Here is a 23,185-nt window from a genome sequence, read left to right on the forward strand (position 1 = left end):
ATCAAATGCTCCCAGAAATTCAAATGTTGTTTATAGATCAAGGGATTTGATGTGCTTAATACAGATAGAGGCAGGGTTATCAAATATTTAGGGGGGGGGGGATATATCCAGTCTCTGATCGTGTTAAGTTATTATGAGAGTGCTCTGTTTGATTCTGAAATTGTATAAATGTGTGTGTCCGCATCTGTAGCCTGCTATCGTTGCATTATACCGCACTGTGAATGAATTCAAAGTAAATATATAAGTGGTCATGAACACATCTGTCCATCAGACAGAGCTGCCGTGCCTCCTGTCATCATTAATGGACGTCTCTTTAAAATGACCGCTCAGAGGAGAGGAGTTCTCATTTCTCTAACCACCCGCTACTTCCCCTCCTCTCTCCTCAGCTCCTCCACTCGCATCTCCTGTGGGCGGGACTAAGTCTCGAGGATAGGAGTCGAGGAGGGGAGTTAGAGAAATGAGAAAGGGCCATAGTCAACCCTTTTTCAGATTTGACTTATTCTTTTGGGAACGGCACAGACGATGCCACTTAAAGGCTGCACCAGAAACAGCTACGTTACATTCAACCATTATTCATATTTTCTTTACACCTGTGCTTTTGAGCCAAACCATCTCACATCAAGAAAGGGCCTGAAATATGAATTACTATCCTAACCAAAGGACATAATTGTAAAGCCAGCATTAGTCACATTTCTTGAGATGTATATTATATCTTAGTGACATCTTTAACACAAATGTTGATTGCCTTTATGGGGAACGTGGGGTCCACATCTTTTTGGAGCTGGATCTGGTTTGGACCTCTTGTGCTCTGCTAATATTTGCACAGCATATCAATCACATGAATCTAAAGACATCCTGAAAGTGTGATCTGAGGAAGCCATCATTCTCTAAGTGAATATACAGCAGCCTGCAAAACTGGTAAAAGCAAAAGACTTCACAGAGTACTTATTTGTCAGTCGATAAATAAAATGAATATAACACGAGACCATGAAATGACAACATCAAAAGCACTGTCTTTTTGTTTATTGCACGAATCGTACATATTTCCAACTTAACTGGTAGAACGCAATATTAGGCAGTGGTGGACAAAAAAAGTGTTCATCTAACGCCTTATGTATACAAGTTGCCAAAAATAGCCAGTGGGAAAATCTGGATAGAACTTTCTCAAATGATGGATTAAGATCTAGAAAGGAAATACTATTTTGCCTTTTCCTTGAACAAGAAATAGAATCTGTAATACTTGAAATGACAGCTGATCTGTTCATAACAGAGGGATGCCATTCATAAAAAGAAATAGAACAAAATGGTGCCTCGTCTTTCTCTCTTGATTTTAAAAGTACTTTGTCCTCATATAGAATATAAACCTCTGCATCAATACCAATCAAATTATTTGACATCTTTTTAATTTTTTTTGGAGTCAAACAGCATTTGCGTACGTTTTTTTTTTTTTTTACAGTTTTAATATATATTTATATATGTACATATAAATTCAACTATGAGTTCTCATAGAAAATGAGAAAAGCTGGACTTTATCGCTCTCATAACAAATGACTGGCAAGAACATTGACCCCCCCCCCCCCCCCCTCTCCTAACAGGTGGTGTGCTAACCTTCACCACGACTAAGATCAAATGTGTGCCTAATATTAATATTTGTCGTTGAGACAATTATTTTTTACTTTTAGCGTCACAGATGGATTTTGGGGAACCACGTGGTTATAACTCCAATCTCAATTTTCACATTTTAAATTGGGATCAATCCCGGTTGAATCTTGCTTTTTTGTTTTAAACGTCAGATCCCCTCACCATCCAAAGCGATTCGCCTCAACATTTAATCTTTCCTTTCAAAGGAGGAGGAGGAGGAGGAGGAGGGGGGAAGATTGGTGGAAGCAATCCTCAGTCAAAAAACTTTTAAGTGCAAAATATCTCCCCACTCAAATAATCAATAGAAATGAACTAAACTTCACTGTGGGGTCTCCAATGAAGGATACAAGACAAAAGCTCTTCCCCCCTCAAAATCACACTCGGTGCACATTTTGTCTTTGTCTCAAAGTAAAAGCTTCCCTGATTCAAAGTGCACTCAGTAGTGAAGGGGAGGGGGTGATGCAGAGAGGAGGGGGAGGAAGTAGCATGTCTGGTGATGCAGCATGTAGGGATGTAGTAGTCCTCCAGGGGGGGGGGGGGAATTAGTGTGTGAAAAATGAGACTAGCTGCACAAGCTCAGGGCCAGAAATCAATATGAGACTGGGGCGATGCAGAGTACACTGGGGGTTCCCTCCTGTGTTCAAATCTTAAAAGGGAGTCACATTCAAGGGGATGGTTTGAGGGTACCATTCTACCCCCTGCTGACCCTCCCTCCGTCAGCACAGAGAGCTCCAGAGAAGGTGTGTTACTAAGAGAGAAGTGACGCCTGCTGGTGGTGTATAGCTTCCTACAGTGTTCCTAAAGAAGAGGTGGTTGTTGCCACACATGCACAGTACAATGTTCTGGGGCTAGGCAGAGCTTAGAGATAATGTATAGACAAGCAGGAGCCTCCAAGGGGCTCGTAGGGGTGTAAGCACTCACTAAACCTCTTTGTACAATTCCCCAAAATCAGGATTCAGGAAGTGTGTATATAGTCTTTAGTTGTCATTTGCACACACACAACTGCTGGGAAACCAGGCGTTAAGCATCTCTTCTTCAAAAGTATGTTTAAGTAAATGTGTGTTTTCATCTCTGTGAGACTGTATGAGGAAAAACAAAAAGCAAGTCTGTGGCTCGTCTGTGTTTGAGTGTGCCAGTGTGTCAATAGTGCTTGCCTATGTGCATCAATTCAAGGGCAATACAGTATGTGTGTGTGTGTATGCGTGTGTGTGTGTGTGTGTGTGTGTGGGTCTAAGTATGTGTAGCTCAGGAGGACATGCACTGGACGTTGTCTGGACCTCCCTCCTCTTCATCGGAGGAATCTGGAGAGCTCCACGACTCGTCTGTGTCTGCGTCAGCACCCTCACGGCGGGCCTGTATCCAGACAGAGAGAAAAGAGAGAAACCTATTAATGGCTGATCTGGTATGCCAACACACTGGGAGAAAAGAAACTTCCAAAAGAACAAAGAAATTGGGGTGTTGGATTGTTTGAGTGTTTACCCTGGGAGGCCTTCTGTTCCTCATGTGTCTCATCAGGAACCACAGCAGCTGGGTGTCGTACTGGTCGCCATGACGAACACTGTCTTCATCTCGCTCCCGCTTGTTCTTCTTCATCACCTTCACAAACACAACCGACAGGTGTTAGTGTGGAGAACAGGGGCGCAAAGGGGAAAAAGAATATGCCTTTGAATTTTCAAACTTAAAAAAGAGCCACTTGAATAGCCATTATTGCCATATTATGGGAAGTAATGATAAAAATTCAAGCAGGAACAAATAAAGATTAAGTTGACCTCCATCCATAACAATACAGAGTTAGCTTTTTAGCAGTGCAATAGACATTTATAACGGACAGTTCAGTTAAATCAAACTTTTATTTTTTTATTTCAAATAACTGGTTTGGATAAATGAGTAAAACTGGGTTTGTACAATATACATGCAGACTGTTAAAAATGATTCTAAATGGTTTAACCCAAGCCCTGTCTCTACGAGGCAGTGGGTGAAATGTTACCACAACAAAGAGTATAAATAGACTAACCCATAAAAAGCAGAATTAAATGTAGGGATGATTTAAAAAATACCTCTTTCAGACCCTTGAGTCCAGTGGGGCATTCAGCTGTGGGGGCCCACAGTTTGACGTCGTGGTCCAGCCCGCTGGTGGCCATGCCTGGCAGGTGGGGGTGTGGCTCCAAACAGTTCACCTGTCATTGTTGAGGGGGGGAGAAAAATGACTGAGATGAAGTTTCCGATAAATTGAATATTCTCGGGATGCGTGTCTTAGCAGTAAAACGCTAACTCTACTGCGAATACAACCAGATGAAGACAACGAGATTACAGAAGCACTACTGAGTGTGTTTGTACAGCCTTTGCCAAGTCATCTTTGAACCCAACAAAACAATATGGATTCTCTGTCTTTGACTCACCACTCCTCCCCTGTCTCCCTCCATAAACTGGACAATGCGAGCAGAGTTCTTGTCCCACAGGTAGATGTGTCCGCAGTCACTGCCACTGACCACAAACTCACTGCACGGCCCATAGAAGTTCACCCCCTTCACTGTGAGAAAGAAAAGCGGACTCAGTTTCAATCTGTGTGATAACCGAATCGTTTAACAGTCCTGCAGTACAGATTCAGGAGAAAAGCACATACACAGTTCTAAACAGTATGAATGATTGGTTAACAGGTAAATGTAGGGATGGGTACCGAGCCCCGGTATTAAACGGGCCCCGGGGCTGAATTATTAAAGACCGTGGTACCGTTAAGCTCCGACGTTAACGGTCTTTTTATCGGTACTGGAGACATGTAAAATATATTATTGCTAAACAAACATTATATTGCAGTTTATTGCAGGTTGCTACATGCAGAAACACACACACACACAGAGAAGATGGCGGAGAGGTGTGGTTAAACTTTACCCGTCTCGATGTGGACAATCCTCGTTACGAAAAGTGCAATCAGAGTTTAGCATGTAAGGGCGGTAACACGAGCAATTTGTCTAAACATTTAGCAAAAGTGCTCCACATCCAGACGGAGGAATGCACCGGGTTCCACTGGCCTTCTAGTAGCTCTGTAGCCCCCCCCTTCCACGAGTAACGTTTCCACGTCAGGTGTTATGAATGCTAGCAGCAACACACGGAGTTAACTCAATGATACAAACATGGGTTCATGATTAGAGGTAACTGAGTTATTTAGTTTGTTAAAGTTTCAGCTATTCTGTTTCCAGTTCTGTCATCAGATTATTTAATAAGATTTGTTAAAACATTGTTGTTTCTTTTGATGTGAAATATTATGTATTTAATTTAAATAAAAAGCAATGTTAGTTTTGTTCACAATTTGTTTAGTTAGTTTACCTTTTTATTTTTCTCCAAAAGAACCGATAAGAGTACCGTTAAAAGACGGGACCGATAAGCGGTATCAATAAAAGTAGTAGTACCGTTAAAACCTTAACGATACCCATCACTAGGTAAATGCTTCGGAAGTTGGTTCATAACTGATTTTGAAAACTATGGTCTTTAAGCAAAGGGTGAATCTGATTACTGTTCTTACATGCTTGCTATAAATAGGAACTGAAACTAGCACCTGTAGCATTATTGCGGTGACCCTTGTATCTCCTGCGATAGTCTGCCCCGTCACTGTGGTTGGAGTCAAACAGGTAGATGTCCTCATCGTTGTAACTGATCAGCAGCTCTGAACAGAAAAAAACAAGTCAAATGATGTTTGCTTTCTTTGAACGCAATGTTTTCGAAAGAGAGAACAAATTGGATTTAGTCGATTTGTGTATCTCGCTCTGAACTCGACCTTAGTGATGTTCTGCAAAGATGAGAGCACATGCTTTTATAGAATAATCCTCATTCTGTGTACGTTTCACTGATTGCATTGTGTTTGCATCACGAAGGCTGAGAAGGCCTGAAATGTTGGTCTTTTCAAAAAGTAAATCAAGAAAGTATCAGGTAAAGGAATCATTATTTTTGTTCATAACCAAATTAGAAAAAAGGGTAGAGATAATCAAAATACATTTACATATAAACAGGAAACAGGATTATGTAGATTGCAGGGAAATTAAATCATGCTAATCTACTGTATTTTCTTACAGCATGCTATTCTGTACTTAAATGTAAGATAACCATTTTGAATGCTTTGACCCTTTCTTTCAATGTTAATCAGTGTTTTACCTGTGCCATCGTGGCTGTACACGAGGCAGGTGATGTTGGTTTTGGACTCACTGGATACCAGATGTGAGGGACAAAACTTTTTCAGCACACCATTGTTGTCGTTCTCATTGATCTTCCTCTGGTCATAGATCCTAAAGAGGGGGAGAAAAAGAGAGAGTGAGAACAGAAGAAATACGTTCAGAAGTGACATCTAAGAAATAGAAAGCAACAATATGAAATATGATTATCAGAACCTGCTCCATACCTCACATACTGATCCCTTCCTCCCACAGCAAAGTGTTGTGTCTTCGCTGGGTTGACATAGATGGTGTACAAGCCCACTTTTTTATCCCCCTCCTTCACGGTCACCAGTTTACTGCCAATGAAAGGAGACACAAAGGAAAGGCACGTGTTAGCTCTGGCAAAACGATTTATACTGTATCGAACGCAGGAAAAGTGAAAAGAGACAGTTGTTGAATAGAGCAGGGGTTCCCAAACTTTGCCATGCCAAGGACCCCCATATAGCATTATCCTCTGGCGGGGACCCCCCTTATACAATTATTTTTTTAAATGATGAGTACATTATGATGGAGAATATGACAAATGAATCATACAGCTTGATACATTTTCTTAATATATATTTGTATTAATAATTAATAATCAGTTATTCTTCTAGAAAATATTTGTATTTATCTTTTGTTTGTCATTCATTACATTCATTGTGTCTTCTGTTATGAACATTCACACAATATTAAACAGTAATATCAACAGTAAATATATTTTTAAAGCATTTTTAAAGTGATTTCTGTCTTTATAATATTATATAATTTTGAACAGTAATATGAACAATTAACATATATTTTTAGCATTTTTGAAAGCTACTTATGTCTTAATATTATAAATAATATTCAACAGTAATATTAACAATAAACACATTTATATTCATATATATAAACATCAATAGTTGCTACATCCGTGCTCTCATCCAGCTGCTGAGCGAAATATTCACTCGCTCTCACTTGCTCCAAAAGCTGAGCAGATACTCAGTTTCACTCTCAGTAGCAGCAGCTCGATTCTGATTGGCTTGAAGGGCGGTCGTGTGATTTCAAAAAAAAAAATGTATATGAATAAGTAAAAAATATTAAAAGATTGGCATCAAAGGACACATAGATTGATAGATATGCAGTTATTAATAGAATCTTAAAAAATAAATAAATGTAACTTTAAAAAAAAAAATTCCCCTTTCCCTCAAACTTTGCGTGACCCCCCTGGCGGACCCCCGGGGGTCGGGGCCCCCACTTTGAAAAACCCTGGAATAGAGGACATTCACCGACATTGATGAAAGGATGTTTGTGTAAAAACACTGCATGGTCTAAAAAGGCCACAGTTATATTAAAACAAGACACTGCCTGAACAGAAATCAGTGATTAGAAGCGTATTGTGTCAAAGTTTATGATATTATCCTCACCTATTGCAAAAGCCAAATTCAATTCCTGAGGTGAATGAATTTAAACTTGGACAACTTTAATTACGGTATCACTCACTTGGCGGGACGGTCAAGGCGCAGGTCAATACCAAACACCACAGCGTCCTCCCCCGCAGACAGAAAGGAGCAGGGGGAGTCTGGCTCCAGGGCCAGCTGGAACAAAGACAAGTAGAAACTAATATAAGCGCCTTAAAGTTGTATGCCTTTACGACAAAAGTCAAGTTGCAACTTTCATCCATGTCTGTCCTAAATGTCCACACTTTATAAATGTAACCTATTAGACAAGATATTTTGTTTTGCAAGGTAGGGCTGCTCGATTATGGCAAAAATCATTATTTGGGTCAATAATTGATATCACGATTATTAAAAACGATTATTCATTTACTTTGAAAACATCCATTTATTGAAAAAAAACATGTGAACAGTGTGTTTTTAACAGTTGATTACCCTGAAGTTTAAGTATAATTCAACTGAAAAACCAATACAAAAATAATCGTTTTATTTAGATTATGTTGTTTTCATGATCGTCGCAAGCCAAAATCGCAATTGCGATTGAAATACGATTAATTGAGCAGCCCTATTGCAAGGTCACAGTTCAATTCAATGTAATTAATGTATTCTCAGTTTAAAAATGCAATCCTAATGGAGATATGTGAAATGAGACACCCAGAGGAACTATCAAAACTTTTAGAATAGAGTCCAAGACGGTAAAAAAAAAGTATTTACAACACGTCTAGAATTTGAAAAAACCTTGGCCTTTCTAATCCTATCAGTTCGTCCTTGGGTCAAAGTGGATCTTTGTGCCAAATTTGAATACATTCCCCTCAAGTGTTTCTGAGATATACTGCATTCACACATCCATTGGCACATACAGTACAGACACTCACCTTGTGTGCCGCCCCTTTATGCTGAGCTACCCGCTTGGTGTTCTTGCAGCGCTGTGTGGCAGAGAGCTCCGCCACTCTGATCTGCCCATCTCGAGCACACATGGCCAAGGTGGAGTCTCCACTGTGAGGCAGGAACTTTGCCTGTGTGCATGAAGGGAAGGGGGAGACCCATTTTAAATGTCCGACTGCATTGGTCACTTCGTTGCCACTCGCTACTCTCCTGTTTTATTCTTTATTCTATAACACATAGGTTTGAGCAAGCTCTCTGATTGGTCAATAGGCGTGTTTGATTCCACGATCAAACAACGATCAAATAGAACGTGCTTAATCACAAAATATCCAGTGGCCTACACACGCCACTAGCCTACCGAAACTACTTCCATGAGCCTACATCGTGTGGTTTCCATAGCGACGTTCAGCGACACACATCCGTTATACTGTTATACATTGTCTCTCGTTGGAAATCGGTAGCTACAAAATGTCAGATTTTAAAGTTAATTTTGATTTGTTGGGCGGCCTCAGTATTGATGAATGGTTGCACGTGGACACAGACCACAAAACCAACGAAAGATTTGCGGCAACTGACGAGTTGAGTGCGTTGGAAAAAAGTCGCAACGAAAAGAGTACATTGGCGTCAACTACCTGGGCTGTGAAATGTCTCAAAGCGTTCTTAAAAGGAGAAAATGGTGGATTTCGGAACAGTGTCAAAACCGTTACCATGGGAACTACTTTCTAGGAACTACTTTCTGACGGAGATTAACTCAAGCAGAAAGCGTAGGTTTGGGAGCAAACTAGCCCACATTATGAAATTATTTGACGATATTGTTGATTACAATGATAGTTTGTGTAATAGAATCCCAATCATACACTTGAGGCCGTTCTTGAACGTCATGATTGACTCCAGTACTGCGGCAGGACCGAGGCGCTTGTCGCAGAACTGTCGTACCAATAATGACGTTCAAGAGCGGCCTCTCGTGTATGATTGCTTAAACTAATCATCAATATAAAGCTATGACTCACCCTCATAATGAAATCAAAGTATATCATTATCATTGCCTTTGGTTAAATGATAGTGCTGTAGGTTTTGGTAAAGCGTTTTGCTTTCCTTACCTGAAAGACATTGCTCTTGTGGCCACTGTCAAACTCCAGCTCAGCACGGCGGATCGCCCAATCCCAGATGACCACTCGCAGGTCATCGCTGCCCGAAGCCAGGCGTGTGCCCGAGGGGTTGAAGTGCAGCGTGTTGACGCAGCCCGTGTGCCTCTCCAGCCGGCCCTGCAGCTCCAGCCTCTGCACCAGACCCCGGGCTCCACACACACGCCTCACAAACTGGTGTGTGTCCCTGCCGATCTCCCTGGAGCGCAGCGAGGGTATCGACCTCCATATAGGGGCACGCATGTCACGGACCTCTGCTCCCAGCCACGCCTCCATAGCCTCGTTATCGTCGTCGTCATCGTCATCATCATCATCTTTCTGTTCTTCTTCTTCGTCGTCATCGTCATCATCATCTGAGCTGGAGGAGTGATTGGTGCCACCGCCAGGTCTATTCCTCTTTCTGGCTGCTCTTTTCTCACGATCTTTATCCCTAACTCTCTCCCGTCTGCCTCCCTCGCTCTCTCTGTCACCATCCTCAGTCAGGGAGTAAAGACCGCTTCCATCCATGCTGTCTGTGTCTTCCTCCTCCTCCTCCTCCTCCTCCTCCTCCTCCTCTCCCTCTCTGTTTGCCCTCATCCCTCCTTCCACATCTGGCATAGGCTTGTCCCCTGAAGCCTCTCCTGTTTCTTTGGGATCTACAGAAATAGGAAAAGTCAGAGCCATAGAGGACTAGGTCAAGACATTTCTGTCTCGCTGGGAGATTCAACAAAAGGTGCACAACTGCTACTGGTATCAATGTTACATTTGCATTTAGAAATGAACATACATCAAAGCAAAGTCTCTACCATATGTTACTCTGTTAAATAAATACACTTTTAAGTTGCTGTTAAACAAAACGAATGTGGGTACCATCTTGAGATGAAGACTGTGTTTGTCCCTCTTTACTTCCAGAGGCTCCTTCCTCCTTGTGTTGCTCTTCTTCTGGATCTTTTTCTTCAGAGCCACCTGGTAAAAAAACACTCAAATTAAGTACCCTAGGAACAGGTAGTCTATATAAATAGTTAGTCACTTTCTTGCACTGATCCTTTACCTTTCAGCGCAGTAGATTTGACTTCAGGTTCAGCCATTCTGTCTCTTTGTCCTGCGTCGCCCCGAGGGGGAACCTTTGGTCGAAAACAAAATGCAAGTTGTTAAGGAAACACATTAACTAGGGCTGTTATTGAGATGATAAACTACTTGTATTCTTTAGTAAGCCAACACTGTTGCTTGCAGCCGCTAATCTGTTGCCGCACTGTGCGCCGTGGGGCACAAGTAACCTGTTAGCTCTTCCAAACTAACAGCGAGGCTAATTTTAGTACAGTTCCACTGCCTGCAAACACATAAACAAACTTACTCGCTTGGTAGCTGGCTCACAGGCCTGACTTGCTTATCACTGCATTTAAACAGTGCATTGTCCTGTACAGTGCTTGACTATCTGTCATTGTTATTGTCGTGAGCTAATGCTAACTAGCCTGCGTGTGGCTAACACAAATGAAACTAAATACTGCTGAATCCTGCGTAAGCACCAAACAGCTGGTTGTCAGAAGGCAGGCAGTAAGCATTGCTCGTGGTTGCTAACTAGCGTAGCATGCGTTACCTCTACTCGAAGGCCCGACGAGGCGTACTTCTCAGTTTAGTCCTAATCTTTATTGCAGATTTATGCTCTCCAACTCACAGCTTAGCAATTGAGCTAAGTGCCGTGACAAGGGATCCTCTGGCCGTAAATACACGACATTAGGAAAGCGTGCATAAAGGTTTTTTGCAAAAGACAGACTATAAAGCAAGCTAACTGCAAGGTTGACGGCTCTGTTTATGTTTTGACGGTTCTTTCTTTTTAGTTTTTTTTGTTCCATTTCCGGTGTCGTGCTTGTTTCGGTTTTTTTCGCCGGAAGTTTACAGTACATTTACAAAATAATACTGTATACATTATACATCCATGATACAGAGGTGGAAGAAGTACTTAGATTATTTTCTTTAGTAAAGGTCGAAATGCTCTGATTTGAAAATATTCCATTTCAAGGGAAAGTCTTTGATTAAAAATGTTGCTCAAGTGGAAATGTACTCAAAATATTAAAAGTAAAAGTACCCATTATGCACAATGGCTGTGGTGAAACTACCATATTATTTAGCATTTAAATGTAGCAGTGTTTTATATTAAGACAATTTTAGATTTATTTTCAATATTGCTATTTCAATACTGCACTATGTCATATACAAATGCCATGTGTTTTAACAGTAGCTGGTAACTATGGCTATTAACATTTTTTAATGAAGTAAAATAAATTCTTCCAAAATGTTGTTGAGTAGAAGTATAGAGTAGCATAAAATTGAAAAGTTAAGTACACATACATAATAGTACTTAAGTACAGTAGGCTACTTGTCGTACATCTAGTTACTTCACACCAATGTATACATTATAAAAAGTATCAAGTTCAAAGGCTTTATTGTCATATGCACACTGATGCTATATTGTAGATAAAGCATTGGAAATCTTAAGTCAAGCTTCTCCAACAATGCAACATAATATATATATATATATATAACATAAAACAATAAAACAAATTCAAAAATAAGAATACAAAAAATAAAATAACAAAAATAGTGCAAGAAGAAAAACAGTAGAATAGAATATGTAAATGTAAATATTGTAGTGAAAACATGTAATACTGTTCATTGTGGTGATTAACATTAAGATAAATAAATTGTCTGACCTCCTCAATGTACAGCGTCTCGTCGCCGTCGGTGATCAGGCCGATGACGGTCGTGCCGTCAGCAAACTTCACAATGGTGTTGGAGCTGTGTGTGGCCATACGGTCATGTGTGAAAAGGGAGTACAGGAGAGGGCTGAGCTCAGAACCCTGAGGTGCTCCGGTGTTGACGATCAGGGTGGAGGACGGCCTGGGGTCTGCCCGTCAGGAAGTTCAGGATCCAATCACAGAGGACGCTGCTGAGCCCGACATCTCTGAGCTAGATGACAAGCTTGGAGGGCACAATGGTGTTAAAAGCTGACCTGTAGTCAATGAACAGCATTGTATAATGGGCATCATAGTGGAATTGATCATGCCAGGTCACACAACAGAGCAGACCCCAAGAGGCTAATGCCCTGAGATGGCATCCAGCTGTCACTCAAAGTAGACGCCATCCTTATAATTTGTAACTTTAAGCTTTAGTAAAAAATACACAAGGGTGTTATATCGAATGTAGCCCCCCTAAAATTGTCATAAATAGGGAGTTAAGCTACAGGGATCAAAATAGTTTTTCATCCAAGGCTTAAAAATGTTTTATTACTGCTGGAAAGTTGTGCAATTAACATAGGGGTTTTAGGGAGATTGACTTAATTTTGTACTTTGTTGTTTCAAGTAGCCATTTGATGAACTGCATTCATGGCACTTCTGCATAAGCTTTACATGAGGTTGTTGCTTGGTTTTCATCCTCTGTTTAAAACACTGGCACTTGTCTATTACCTGTCTTAAACCCCCATTGCAAAATAGCCCAGCAGTGCTCTGAATATATTGTGAGAAAAACTTGCTGCACGTTTACAGTAGATCTCCAGTAGAGGGTGGAGATATTAAGAAAGGGGCAGTACTGTATATTATAATGTCCCTGCATGGGACATGGGAGCCAAATCTGAATGGCTTGTTGAATCACATGTTTTATGACATCGGCAGCTCAAGAAAAAACGAACTGGAGTAACTTATTGCGCAGTGGGTTGGGCACTCAAAATGCCCAAATATGCAAAAGCATCAGAAAAATATGTTTTTTATATGTCCCCTTTAAGTAATCAAGAGGGCAAGTTTTCTTGCTAAACCTACTTACTCTTATATAAGAAGTTGTAGTTTATGAGCCAATATCTGCGGAAACATCTGGCTCCCTCACTTAGGGTGAAACAAGATGGGATCCCTCCGCTTCCTTCCTGTGTTTATGTCGTGGCCTTGATGACAGCGATCTACAGTAAATCCCATGGAAGGAGGATGTCCTTCTCTCCATATTTGTTATCCCTCGATTCTTTACTATATCTGACTTGTAAAAAACACAAAAACAGTTTTCACAGTTTCTCTAAGAACTCAGATTACAGTCACCTGTCAAAACTGTCTATAATCCATATGGAATGTCAACTCATAGTGGGTGACTGAGGGATTACTGCCACACACACAGTTTTTCATAGAATAAATAGATACACTGTTTTTGAAAGAAGAAAAAGTACTAAAATATTTAGTAGGTTAAACTCTCACAAATTGACGTTGATCAACATTTATCGAGGAAAATCTCAATTTTGGATTGATATACTTTTTTCATTCATATTATGTATTAGTGGGATTTTGGATTGCTGTTTCAGACAATGCATATTTCTTAAAAAGAAATCATTTTTTTTTTAGAATGGGCATTTCAATGGGCATTCGGAATTAATAGAAATAATAGATTTATGAACAGAATGTTTTATATTGAATGAAAAAACAATTTCCATTTAGATTATGTATATGTGAAATTACTTTATATAGCTGCCAACAGCTAGAAGAGCTTCCTATATAAAGTGTTAAAACTTGATAAGCAAGGGGAAGGCTTACGAACAGTGTACGACCACCTCTGTGGAAACAGTGTCACAGAGGGAGGAAGGGGAAGTTTACACATGCAGAGGGGGTTTCAGACAGCCTCCCAGCTGTGCAGCGTCGAAAAGCTGCAGCTCCCCCCCCCCCTCCAGAGGACATGAAGGAGTTCAGAGAGACGAGGGGACGCCGCTGAGCGCAGCTACCATGCCGTGCACAGGCTTCAGATAGGGACAAAGTTTACACATTTGGTACTAACCTTCTGTTTTCACCGACAACATGGAGTACTGGAGGCAGTGTGCGATGTGGCTGATCAGCTGCAACGTGCTGCCCGCCAACCACCGGGTGACTGCGGACACCGCGCAGGTGTTCGACCTGGCACAGACCCTGCGGGACGGGGTGCTGCTGTGCCAGCTGCTCAACAACCTGAAACCTCACACCATCAACCTGAAGGAGATCAATCTCAGGCCGCAGATGTCACAGGTAGACTCTTCAGCTCTGCTTTCAAAGCAACTTTACTCTGGTGGTAACGTGTGCAAACAGAGGAACTGCGTAACTGTTCTGAAGTTAAAATGAGTGTTGCCAGACATTAGTAATAAGATAAGATAAGATAAGATGTAGGCCTACTATTGATCCCAATCTGGTCCCAATTCATCACAGCAGCATGGACATTGCACATGAATAATGTGCAATGTAATTTAGGTAACTAACATACAATAACAAAAATACAAAAAAGATATGAGCAGAAGATAAACAAAATACGCAAAACAGTGAATATCAATAATGAAGGATATAGAACACACAATATACATATACAAATATACAGAATGGAACATTGGCACATTAGGCTTGTCCAACCTATCAAACTCCCAAAATGTAAACATTAAATATATGATATACACTTACAAACACTGCACTACAATGTACGTTCCATTACATTAATGGGATTAAAAGCGGGCCAGAATAGTTCATTTAGTGTTACACGTCAATGTTAGTTAATTTACTAAATATCACGTGCTCCAGAATCAATTAGCCCTGTTAGTGGGAGAAATCAATTAAATGTCACCTATGCTTATTAACACTGACAGAAATATGTGTTCTGGTTTGCATGAACTTAGAAGGCTAACACAACGATGCTTTTTTTCAAGGAACAATTAGACACATATAGGTCTCTTGACAAACCATTCAAAACCTCACCTCAAAACAACACATTACATATGGTAAAAATGTGCATTATTCCAGGGTTCTTTAGAGTGTATTGTAGGGGTGTGAGATGAATTATCTTCCTTTAGGATAATACACAAAAGTAGTGAAGGTAAGGCAAGCTTATCATACTTTTTAATCCGTAAAACTCCTTACATTCAAGTCCAGAATAAGCATACATAAAGCCATCCTCTCTCCTGTGGTGCTGTGTCACTGTAAGCATTTCATAAAAGGGAGGCGTGTGGCGCGTGTGTTCGGACCAGGGGGTCACAGGTTCAAACCCCACTGCAGTCAGCATGTCGTTGTGTCCCTGGGGAAGACACTTCACCCCAAATTGCTCCTGTGGGGATTCTCCACAGTATTGAGTATGTAAGTCGCTATGGATAAAAGTGTCTAACATGTAATGTAATGTAATACAAATAATGCGAAAAAATGACCTCTAAATCATTTGGAGATCTAATATGGACAAGGCTTCCTCTGTCTACTTCCCCAAAATATGATTGATTCAAAGCGATTCATTATTTGCCTTTCTCTATGTGTTTTTAAATCTTACTTTAAGCAAATGCAACTCTCTTTTCGCACAGAGATGGTCCCAGGCTTAACCTCTTTTCACCTCTTTACCCGTAATTTTTGCCTCTGTCACTGGAGAGGCCTGATAAAAATCCCGGCTTTGATCCACCCATTTGTTCGGGAACTGTACAGCAGCTTTAAGTTGTCTCGCAACTGAGTTTCAAACCATGTTTAATTAGTCATTAGGAGATTTCTTACACTTATAAATAGTGAAAGCTCAAAACTACACATTTTCATTCAAAAACAGATCAAACATTTAAAATCTCTTTTATATTTAATAAAACAAAAGGAAGAAAGAAATTAAAAGCATATTTGACTTGCTCAGATATATTCGAGATAGCTATAGCTGCAAATAATCTCAATGAAAAAAATCAGCTTGGGTTTTCAAATTACTGTTAGGCCTACTACTATTATATATATTAATGTGTCACTATAGGAACAAGACTTCCTTTTTCCGGTGATGAGATCTTTATCTGCTTATAAGTATGACACATATGACACATGATTATCTAGTAAGGCTTTGAACACGTACAATTCCAAGTAATCTTAATCTAAGAACTCAAAGAACTCCTAATTTAAAAAGACACAGTATGAAGCTCACACACACAACGTTTTGATATGAGCAGGTGTGATAATTTCTTACTGGACTTCACATGGTTATTTTTCTAAAGGGTGCGACTGTATTAGTATTTGTTTGCTTGAAATGTTGCATCACCACAATCTCTGTACAATTATTTAATCAGTTTTACATTTCTTTCACTGCCATAAATGAATGGAGACATGTATTCAATATTACATATCTTACCTACAAAAATCTTAGCCTCCATAAAAAATGAAATCCCTCCCAGTAGGGCATCACATTGTGCTCTGTGGTATAAACTGTTGTGTATGTGCTCTGTCAGTGCATGTCTACTCGTCTCTTATCTTCTTGATGGACAATAAGAGCAAACCCAGGGCATAATGTCCTGAACAATGGCTAGCCAGAGCCTGCAGCTGTAGGCCATATGAATATGGTCCAGAAAGGCATGTGTGTCAGATTTGAAATGGTCCTTTCTTTGTGCCCCGCTGACCTAAGATCTTGGAAATGGAAATAAGGGCATCAGAGTAATGTACTGGTTGAGAGTGGAGTGTACTGAAGTGAAAATGCACCCAGAAGTGCTATTTTTCCCTTCTATATGTGAGGCCTGTTTAAATACAAAATATGGATTGTGACTGTAATATTCTTATGTGTGGATAAAAGACCCTCAACATAACCTCTGCTTTTGATATATATTTGTTCATATAGAGAGGATAAGACAAGAGACTTCAGCATCAGAGAAAGTCATGCTGCTAAACATCAATACATCTGAGCACAAACATGGCAATAACTGATGTCAAATGTTACAGATTAAAAGATATGCAATATAAGATAATCAAAAACAGGATTTTGATTAAATACTGCAAAAGCAAACCCTCCTTCAATAATTGTACTGTACCAAGAAAGATGTGCACTTTTACTTTCTAGTTTTTTCATCCTTGAAGCCAAGAATGCAGTGTTTCTTTCCAAAGAAGATGAGAGGAGGAAAGTGAGTATGCACCAGGACTGAGGCTGTAATCAGGAGTAAGAGGCTGATGGTGGTGCAAAGCCATCATGTTCATGCACTTCCTCCGCAGACTAACAGGGCCCCGGGGGGGGGGGGGGGGGGGGGCGGTGGAGTGATTACAGGCGTCTCCACGATGAGCTCAAATGATAAAAAAGGGGCCTATCTATCCGCAAGAATCCGCTCTGTATTTGCTGCACATTATACCATACACGATTTCTAGTTTAGTAATATCACTAATTTGCACATGGGCTAACTATGCTGGTACACATGTTTATAGCTTGTTTATTGTTGATGAATGCTTAAGGTGTTTTTTTTTTGATAATGCTATTTGACCTCTTGAACCCATCGCCATTGTCTTTTTGAATGTTTTTTGGTTTTCTCCCCACCGAGACACAGATCCTTAATAGGAAGTGACACCAAAAGATCACATGCTGAGTGGTTTCTTTCCCAAATGACATTTTTCGTTTTCATTTTCAGTTTGCTTTGTTTTATGTGCGGTTCACCTTCACTTTTTTTAAGTGGACTTCTTGTTGCATTATGGTGTTACTTTAACTTTATCAAGGTGAAATCAAATAAAGGTTAAATTCTTTAAACAAACAAAAAAGAAAGTTAAACAGTCGTCACTAAGCATGCAAAAGGGGCACATAAGTGCGTGCCTATTCTTGACGTTTAAAGCATTACATTTTATTTTTAAAACATTGAACAGCCACAACATTTCTTTCCATAAACACTAAAGTTGTTACTCTGAAGAATCTGTAGACTACGTTGTTTAGTCCATAGAATATATACAATTCAGTTGATCTAAAGTACTTTCACCTTATAAATATATTTGTAAAATATAAAAATGAAACTATTTCAATAAAAATAAATGTGGAATTTGTGATGTATTATTTATAATGTTCCATTGTTGTGTGAGACATCTGACACACTGACCTCTCTAAACCTGGGCAGTCATTTATATGAAAGAATGTGTGCTTTGTGGAGACCAGGAATATTACACAATTGATATCTAAAACGATTTGTTTTCTATTTGCAGTTCCTGTGCTTGAAGAACATCCGCACCTTCCTGACGTCCTGCTACGAGGTGTTTGGGATGAGGAAGACTTACTTGTTTGAAGCCTTTGATCTCTTCGATGTTCAAGACTTTGGAAAGGTAAAACCCTCATCCATTATTCTGTCACAACTCGAGGAAACAGTCCTCTGTCTTCACAACTGATGGTATTCTCCAACGATGCACATATTTCTTCTATTCTTTTTCTGCTCTGCTTTCCTCTATCGGCTGCCTTCTTCTCTGGTTGCCATGATTTATGTACGTCTTTACAGGAAATCGCACATTTAAAAGCTGTTTTACAAGAAAATACGTTGAATTCATATGACTTCTATTACAGCTATTATGCTGGCTGTCTAATTGATAGTATGTTTTACATTTTCTCTGTTGTTCAGTTGTTAGAAACCACACGGGGAAATTGGTGACACATACATCATAACTGTGATGAAGTTTGCCTAACAGGGATCATATTTGTCATCAAAACTATTCCTACTTAACAAAATGAAACATATTTTATCCTTTGTTTGACATCTATTAGAACGGAGGGATTTGACTGGCTCTCTAATCGATTGTGTTTGCCATTGTTCAGATGACAAAAACATCAACAATGAGTTATAGTTTGCACAACAGCAATTGTAATGTCTTCTTACGAAACAAAACATAATGGTGTCTTGTGAAGAAATGTGAGAAAAACACCTCAAAGACAGCAAAATACTTTTCTTTACCATAGTTCATAAAATCCTGGGTTTGCAGCTGTAATTACTCCGAAAAACCACAACAAAAAACAACTAAAAAAAAGTTTTTACACAAGAGAAAGGAATTGTTGAAACTAGAATGTATTCAAAATGTCGTTGAAATGTCATCACTTAAAACCTGAAGATTATAAAAATGCTTATCAATCTGACTGCTTGAATATCCACTCGCATATTTAGATTACTTTGAAGGTTGAGGGAAGTCTAGCAGTATAAGACCCGTGTGATATCGAGCCAGAGGTCTTCCTCTGAAGAAAGCATTGCATGTGTGGAAGTGAGTTTCAATTCGTGCCCTCTCATTGCCTGGTGTTGCTTTTTCTGCGGTATTTCTTTACGGGATTGGTTGACTTCTTTTTATTGCTGCATTTTTGTGGGAGCTGGTTTTAGTCCGAGTACACAGAGTTACCAGGCCAGTGGGTTTGTAGTGCGCTCTTCCTCGCTCTCAGCACAGGGGAAGGATTTAACTGAAGAAAGCACGCTCACTTTGGAACAGCCTTTTCCCACAATACCCTGCTTCCGCGCATTCAGTGCATTAGCTTGGAGCATCCTGAGTGGCCTCAGCATCTGCGTTATCCATGGGGAAATATAATAACATTTCCTTCTGAATATATTTCCCTTCTTTTAATCTGTACTGAATTATTTAATAGGTCTAAAATACAGAACATTAAGGCAGTTAAAGTGTGAAAACCGTGTCAATGGGGCTTCATTTGGGAAAATTAATATCCTTTAAGTAAATAATATCATATTTTCTTCCTGTAATTTAATTATTTTGTCCGAACATCTTTTTAAAAATAATTTATATAGTATCGCAGGTCATTTTAGAACTCCCTACTGATAATTTGTGAGCGAATTTCAATTAAACGAAAAGTTCCTGCGGGCAAAAGCTATATCAAAAGTATTTAAATCAGGTGTATTATACATGATTAATGTTTTTCATTCACTTGCTTGCAGAGAATAGCAACTGGTCTTTGGTTCTCTCTGTAAGTGTGAGGGATTGCGTGCAGTTTCCCACACAGACTCTCCTTTCTCTCAGTCCAGTGTGTTGCGCTCTAAAGAAGCTTGCAGTTAATCTGGCTGCTGATAATCCCGTAGGGGAGGTGCTGCCTGTAAATATGTACAGTACATACAAACTGGGCTGCATAATCTCAGTCATGTCCAAGAGTTGTCCATCAGACAGACAAGCTTCACCAGTGGGAAGATTGTGCCGGATCTTTACTTGTTTTTTCATCATTAGTTAGGAATACGGGTGACTGCAGGTTCAGCGATTGGGTTGAATCGGCTCCAGGGAGGGTTGTTAAGCCAAACAAGAAATGCTCTTTCCTATTTTCCAGAAAACATTCAAAAGAGAACATCTCAAATCTCAGCCAGTCTAATCCACTCGGGTTGACTTGTGCCAACTCTGCCCGTAGACTAAGCATTAGTCCACTGGATGTCTAATGAGAGCTCTCTAACCTACATTCCTCTGCAGAGTCTCTACAGGCTGCACCCGCCGGCCAGCATGTGTTTACTTCTTCGCTCAACATCAAATGTGTCAACTTTGACTGTAGAAACCCGATGTTTGCTTACTGCAAATGCAATGTAATGTAAAATGAAAAGTGAATGGACATTTAAAAAAAAAAAAAAGTCTTCCCATTAAAAAAAAATTAAATGTTTTAGCAAATTGTTCTCTCTTACTTTATTAAATTATTATTATTATAGAAAGTATAAAGCTACTGGCTAAGGGGTGATTGGCTTAGCATTAACAAACAGGAGAGAAGGCTAGCTTGGCTTGGTCTGAAAGAAACAAAGTCCACCTTTCCTCTGAAACCCAAAAATATTTTTTTTAGTACAAATAAAACAAGCAAGATACCTTTAGTTTGCGTGACGTTTTTAAAATTAGACACTATTAGATATTTCTCACATTACCGTTCATTTAGCTGACATTTTTATCCAAGGCATCTTACAAGGACAACACAAGAATCTTATATATTCCCTTCAAATAGGCCAAACCATAGTAAGTGCTTTTGATTTAGCTTCAAATGGGCTACAATTTATTATTTTTGGTGTGTTGGGTTTAATGGCCGAGGCACAAAACAACGTAGGTTTTCAGTCTGGGACGGAAGATGTGTGGACTTTAATGTGTGTTCACATATGTAAATACTACAGCTTGAATAATTAATATGACAAAATAACTGTGAGACAAACATGCACATGTGACTTTGCCATTGCTTTCTTATATTTGATGTTGCTCTGAGAATTAAAGCTACACTTTATGAACAGGCCACACTCACCACGACGGTTTGAATTCAGCTCAGCTTGTGGCTTTCTTTCTCATGTGTCTCTTGTGGCTTTGTCTACCGTCAGACATGTCAGTTGTGAGAACAACTTGGTTCAAAGCTGTGTAGAATGATTTACAATTCATCACAAAAAGTCAATTAGATTTTTGTTTATGTTTCAGTGTGTTTCTCTCTTAATGACTTATATATTCAGCTTTTTCTTGGAAATTTATCTAATTAGCACTACATTTCTTTAAAAAGCTTTACAGAATAGTAAGTCCTGTGCAGCATCATGAGGGTGGGACATTGAAAGTAACAAAAGTCTTTCTTTTGCAAAAATAGTAAAAAGTAATTTGTTCTCTCAATACATAATGCTGTTTAAGCAAAGGCGAATAGGGATTCTAATGCTGATCATTTTCTTGTAGTCAACTGACTGAAAGAAATCTCTCACTATCTAGTTGTGGATAAGTTATACAAATCTAAATAATAATGAACACCCTATTTGAATAAGTGAAACAATCCAACCAGACAGAAACATATTTGCTTTGTAGAAAGAAGAAACGTTTTACTGCTGTAGAGAACTTGTGAAGATGCAGAGGTCTCTTGTGGTTTGGCAGCTTGACTCATACACTACAGACACGACCCTTCGAATTCATCAGCACACCTGGGCTTAGCCAAAACCACAAAACGTACACTTCACACAGGAAGAGGAGACACACTGCAGATAGACTGGCGGGCAAAACCAACATCATCAACTATGCCTTGCCATGCATGCACTTCAAAGAGTGTCATTTGCAGCATTATCTCAATCAATGTTTATGTATATAGCCCAATATCACAAATGTTACATTTGTCTCAGTGGACTTCACAGTTTGTACAGAATATCAGTATGGCAATACGACACCCTCTGTCCTTAGACCCTCACATCGTACAAGGAAACACTTCCAGAGAAAACCCACAGTTTAAAGGGGAACATGGGAGAAACCTCAGGGAGAGCAACAGAGGAGGGATCCCTCTCCCAGGACGGACAGACGTGCAATAGATGCCGTGTGTAAAGCGAAAAGATAATACATTTTACAGCGTAGGTAGACCAAATGTTTGGAAATGCATGTGTCTATAATAATAATAAGAATCAATCGAAACGTCTTCATTCCGAGAAGCATGAGATTAGAATTGATTTCTAAGGACTTCTATGACCCTTATCAAACACACATTTCCTTTCACTATTTCTCCTAAAGCATATATTTACTGCACTGTTGGGTATCTGATTGTATTTCATTTATTCTTAAAAGCCCCCAATAAAGGAACACATTTGGCACCTATTCAATTCAGTTTGCAGTCTCCAGAAGACATACATGTGTTACTAATGTACTTGCAATGACTGTATGTTTTTGAGGCGTTTAAGGTTCACACACACACACACACACACACACACACACACACACACACACACACACACACACACACACACACACACACACACACACACACACACACACACACACACACACACACACACACACACACACACACACACACACACACACACACACACACATGGTCTGGTGCAAAGGTGTGAGATGAGGTAACATGACCATTTCCTGCAGACAATTTACTCTGTCGCTCTTTCCGTTTTTTCTTCTGTTCAGCTCTTGCTGTCATATTATTTAAAGGGCCCATGTCATGCTTTTCCGGTTATTACCCGTCCCCTTGTGTGTTATGAAGGTTTTTCTGCATGTAAACGTTCTGCAGAGTCAGAAACCCTCAAAGTACACCCTGTAGCGAGTAAAACTCTAACACAGAAAAGACCTGACTATGCTGCCCCAGAACGCCTCGTTGGAGATTTCTCTTTTTCTTCCTGGGTACAGTGACGTGCCCATACACAAATGGACCCATTGGTCCAAATGGACCAATCCGTGGAGATGTTACGTCTTCCTCACACACACACACACACACA

At 39.8% G+C, this 23,185-nt stretch overlaps 2 protein-coding genes across 5 annotated transcripts in view; one reads left to right on the forward strand and one right to left on the reverse strand.

The window, feature by feature from the left end:
* Positions 1-990: 990 nt before the first annotated feature.
* On the reverse strand, positions 991-11,129 carry dcaf8 (DDB1 and CUL4 associated factor 8). Of its 2 annotated transcripts, none has more exons than XM_079647319.1 (13): positions 10,871-11,129; positions 10,325-10,397; positions 10,144-10,239; positions 9,250-9,929; positions 8,140-8,280; positions 7,311-7,405; positions 6,032-6,142; positions 5,788-5,918; positions 5,195-5,302; positions 4,041-4,171; positions 3,699-3,818; positions 3,121-3,237; positions 991-2,994 (listed from the first exon to the last, which is right to left on the reverse strand). In XM_079647319.1, the coding sequence occupies exons 2-13, from the start codon at positions 10,359-10,361 to the stop codon at positions 2,887-2,889; spliced, it is 1,875 nt and encodes a 624-aa protein (XP_079503445.1). In that variant the 5' UTR covers positions 10,362-10,397; positions 10,871-11,129; the 3' UTR covers positions 991-2,886. The 2 variants fall into 2 exon arrangements, with proteins under 2 accessions (XP_079503445.1, XP_079503446.1); XM_079647320.1 differs by lacking the exon at positions 10,871-11,129 and adding an exon at positions 10,628-10,770.
* A 2,645-nt stretch (positions 11,130-13,774) lies between these two features.
* The window catches only part of LOC307018798 (guanine nucleotide exchange factor VAV3-like), a 45,920-nt gene continuing 36,509 nt past the window's right edge, over positions 13,775-23,185 (forward strand). The window contains exons 1-2 of one of the 3 annotated variants that reach the window (XM_079649226.1): positions 13,775-14,300; positions 18,210-18,326. In XM_079649226.1, the coding sequence (XP_079505352.1) occupies positions 14,097-14,300; positions 18,210-18,326 (321 nt within the window). In that variant the 5' untranslated portion in view covers positions 13,775-14,096. The remainder of the gene's footprint in view (positions 14,301-18,209; positions 18,327-23,185) is intronic. The other 2 variants (XM_079649227.1, XM_079649228.1) reach the window with 2 other exon arrangements.

This window comes from Notothenia rossii (genome assembly GCF_949606895.1).
Source record: "Notothenia rossii genome assembly, chromosome: 9".
Taxonomy (NCBI): Eukaryota; Metazoa; Chordata; class Actinopteri; order Perciformes; family Nototheniidae; genus Notothenia; species Notothenia rossii.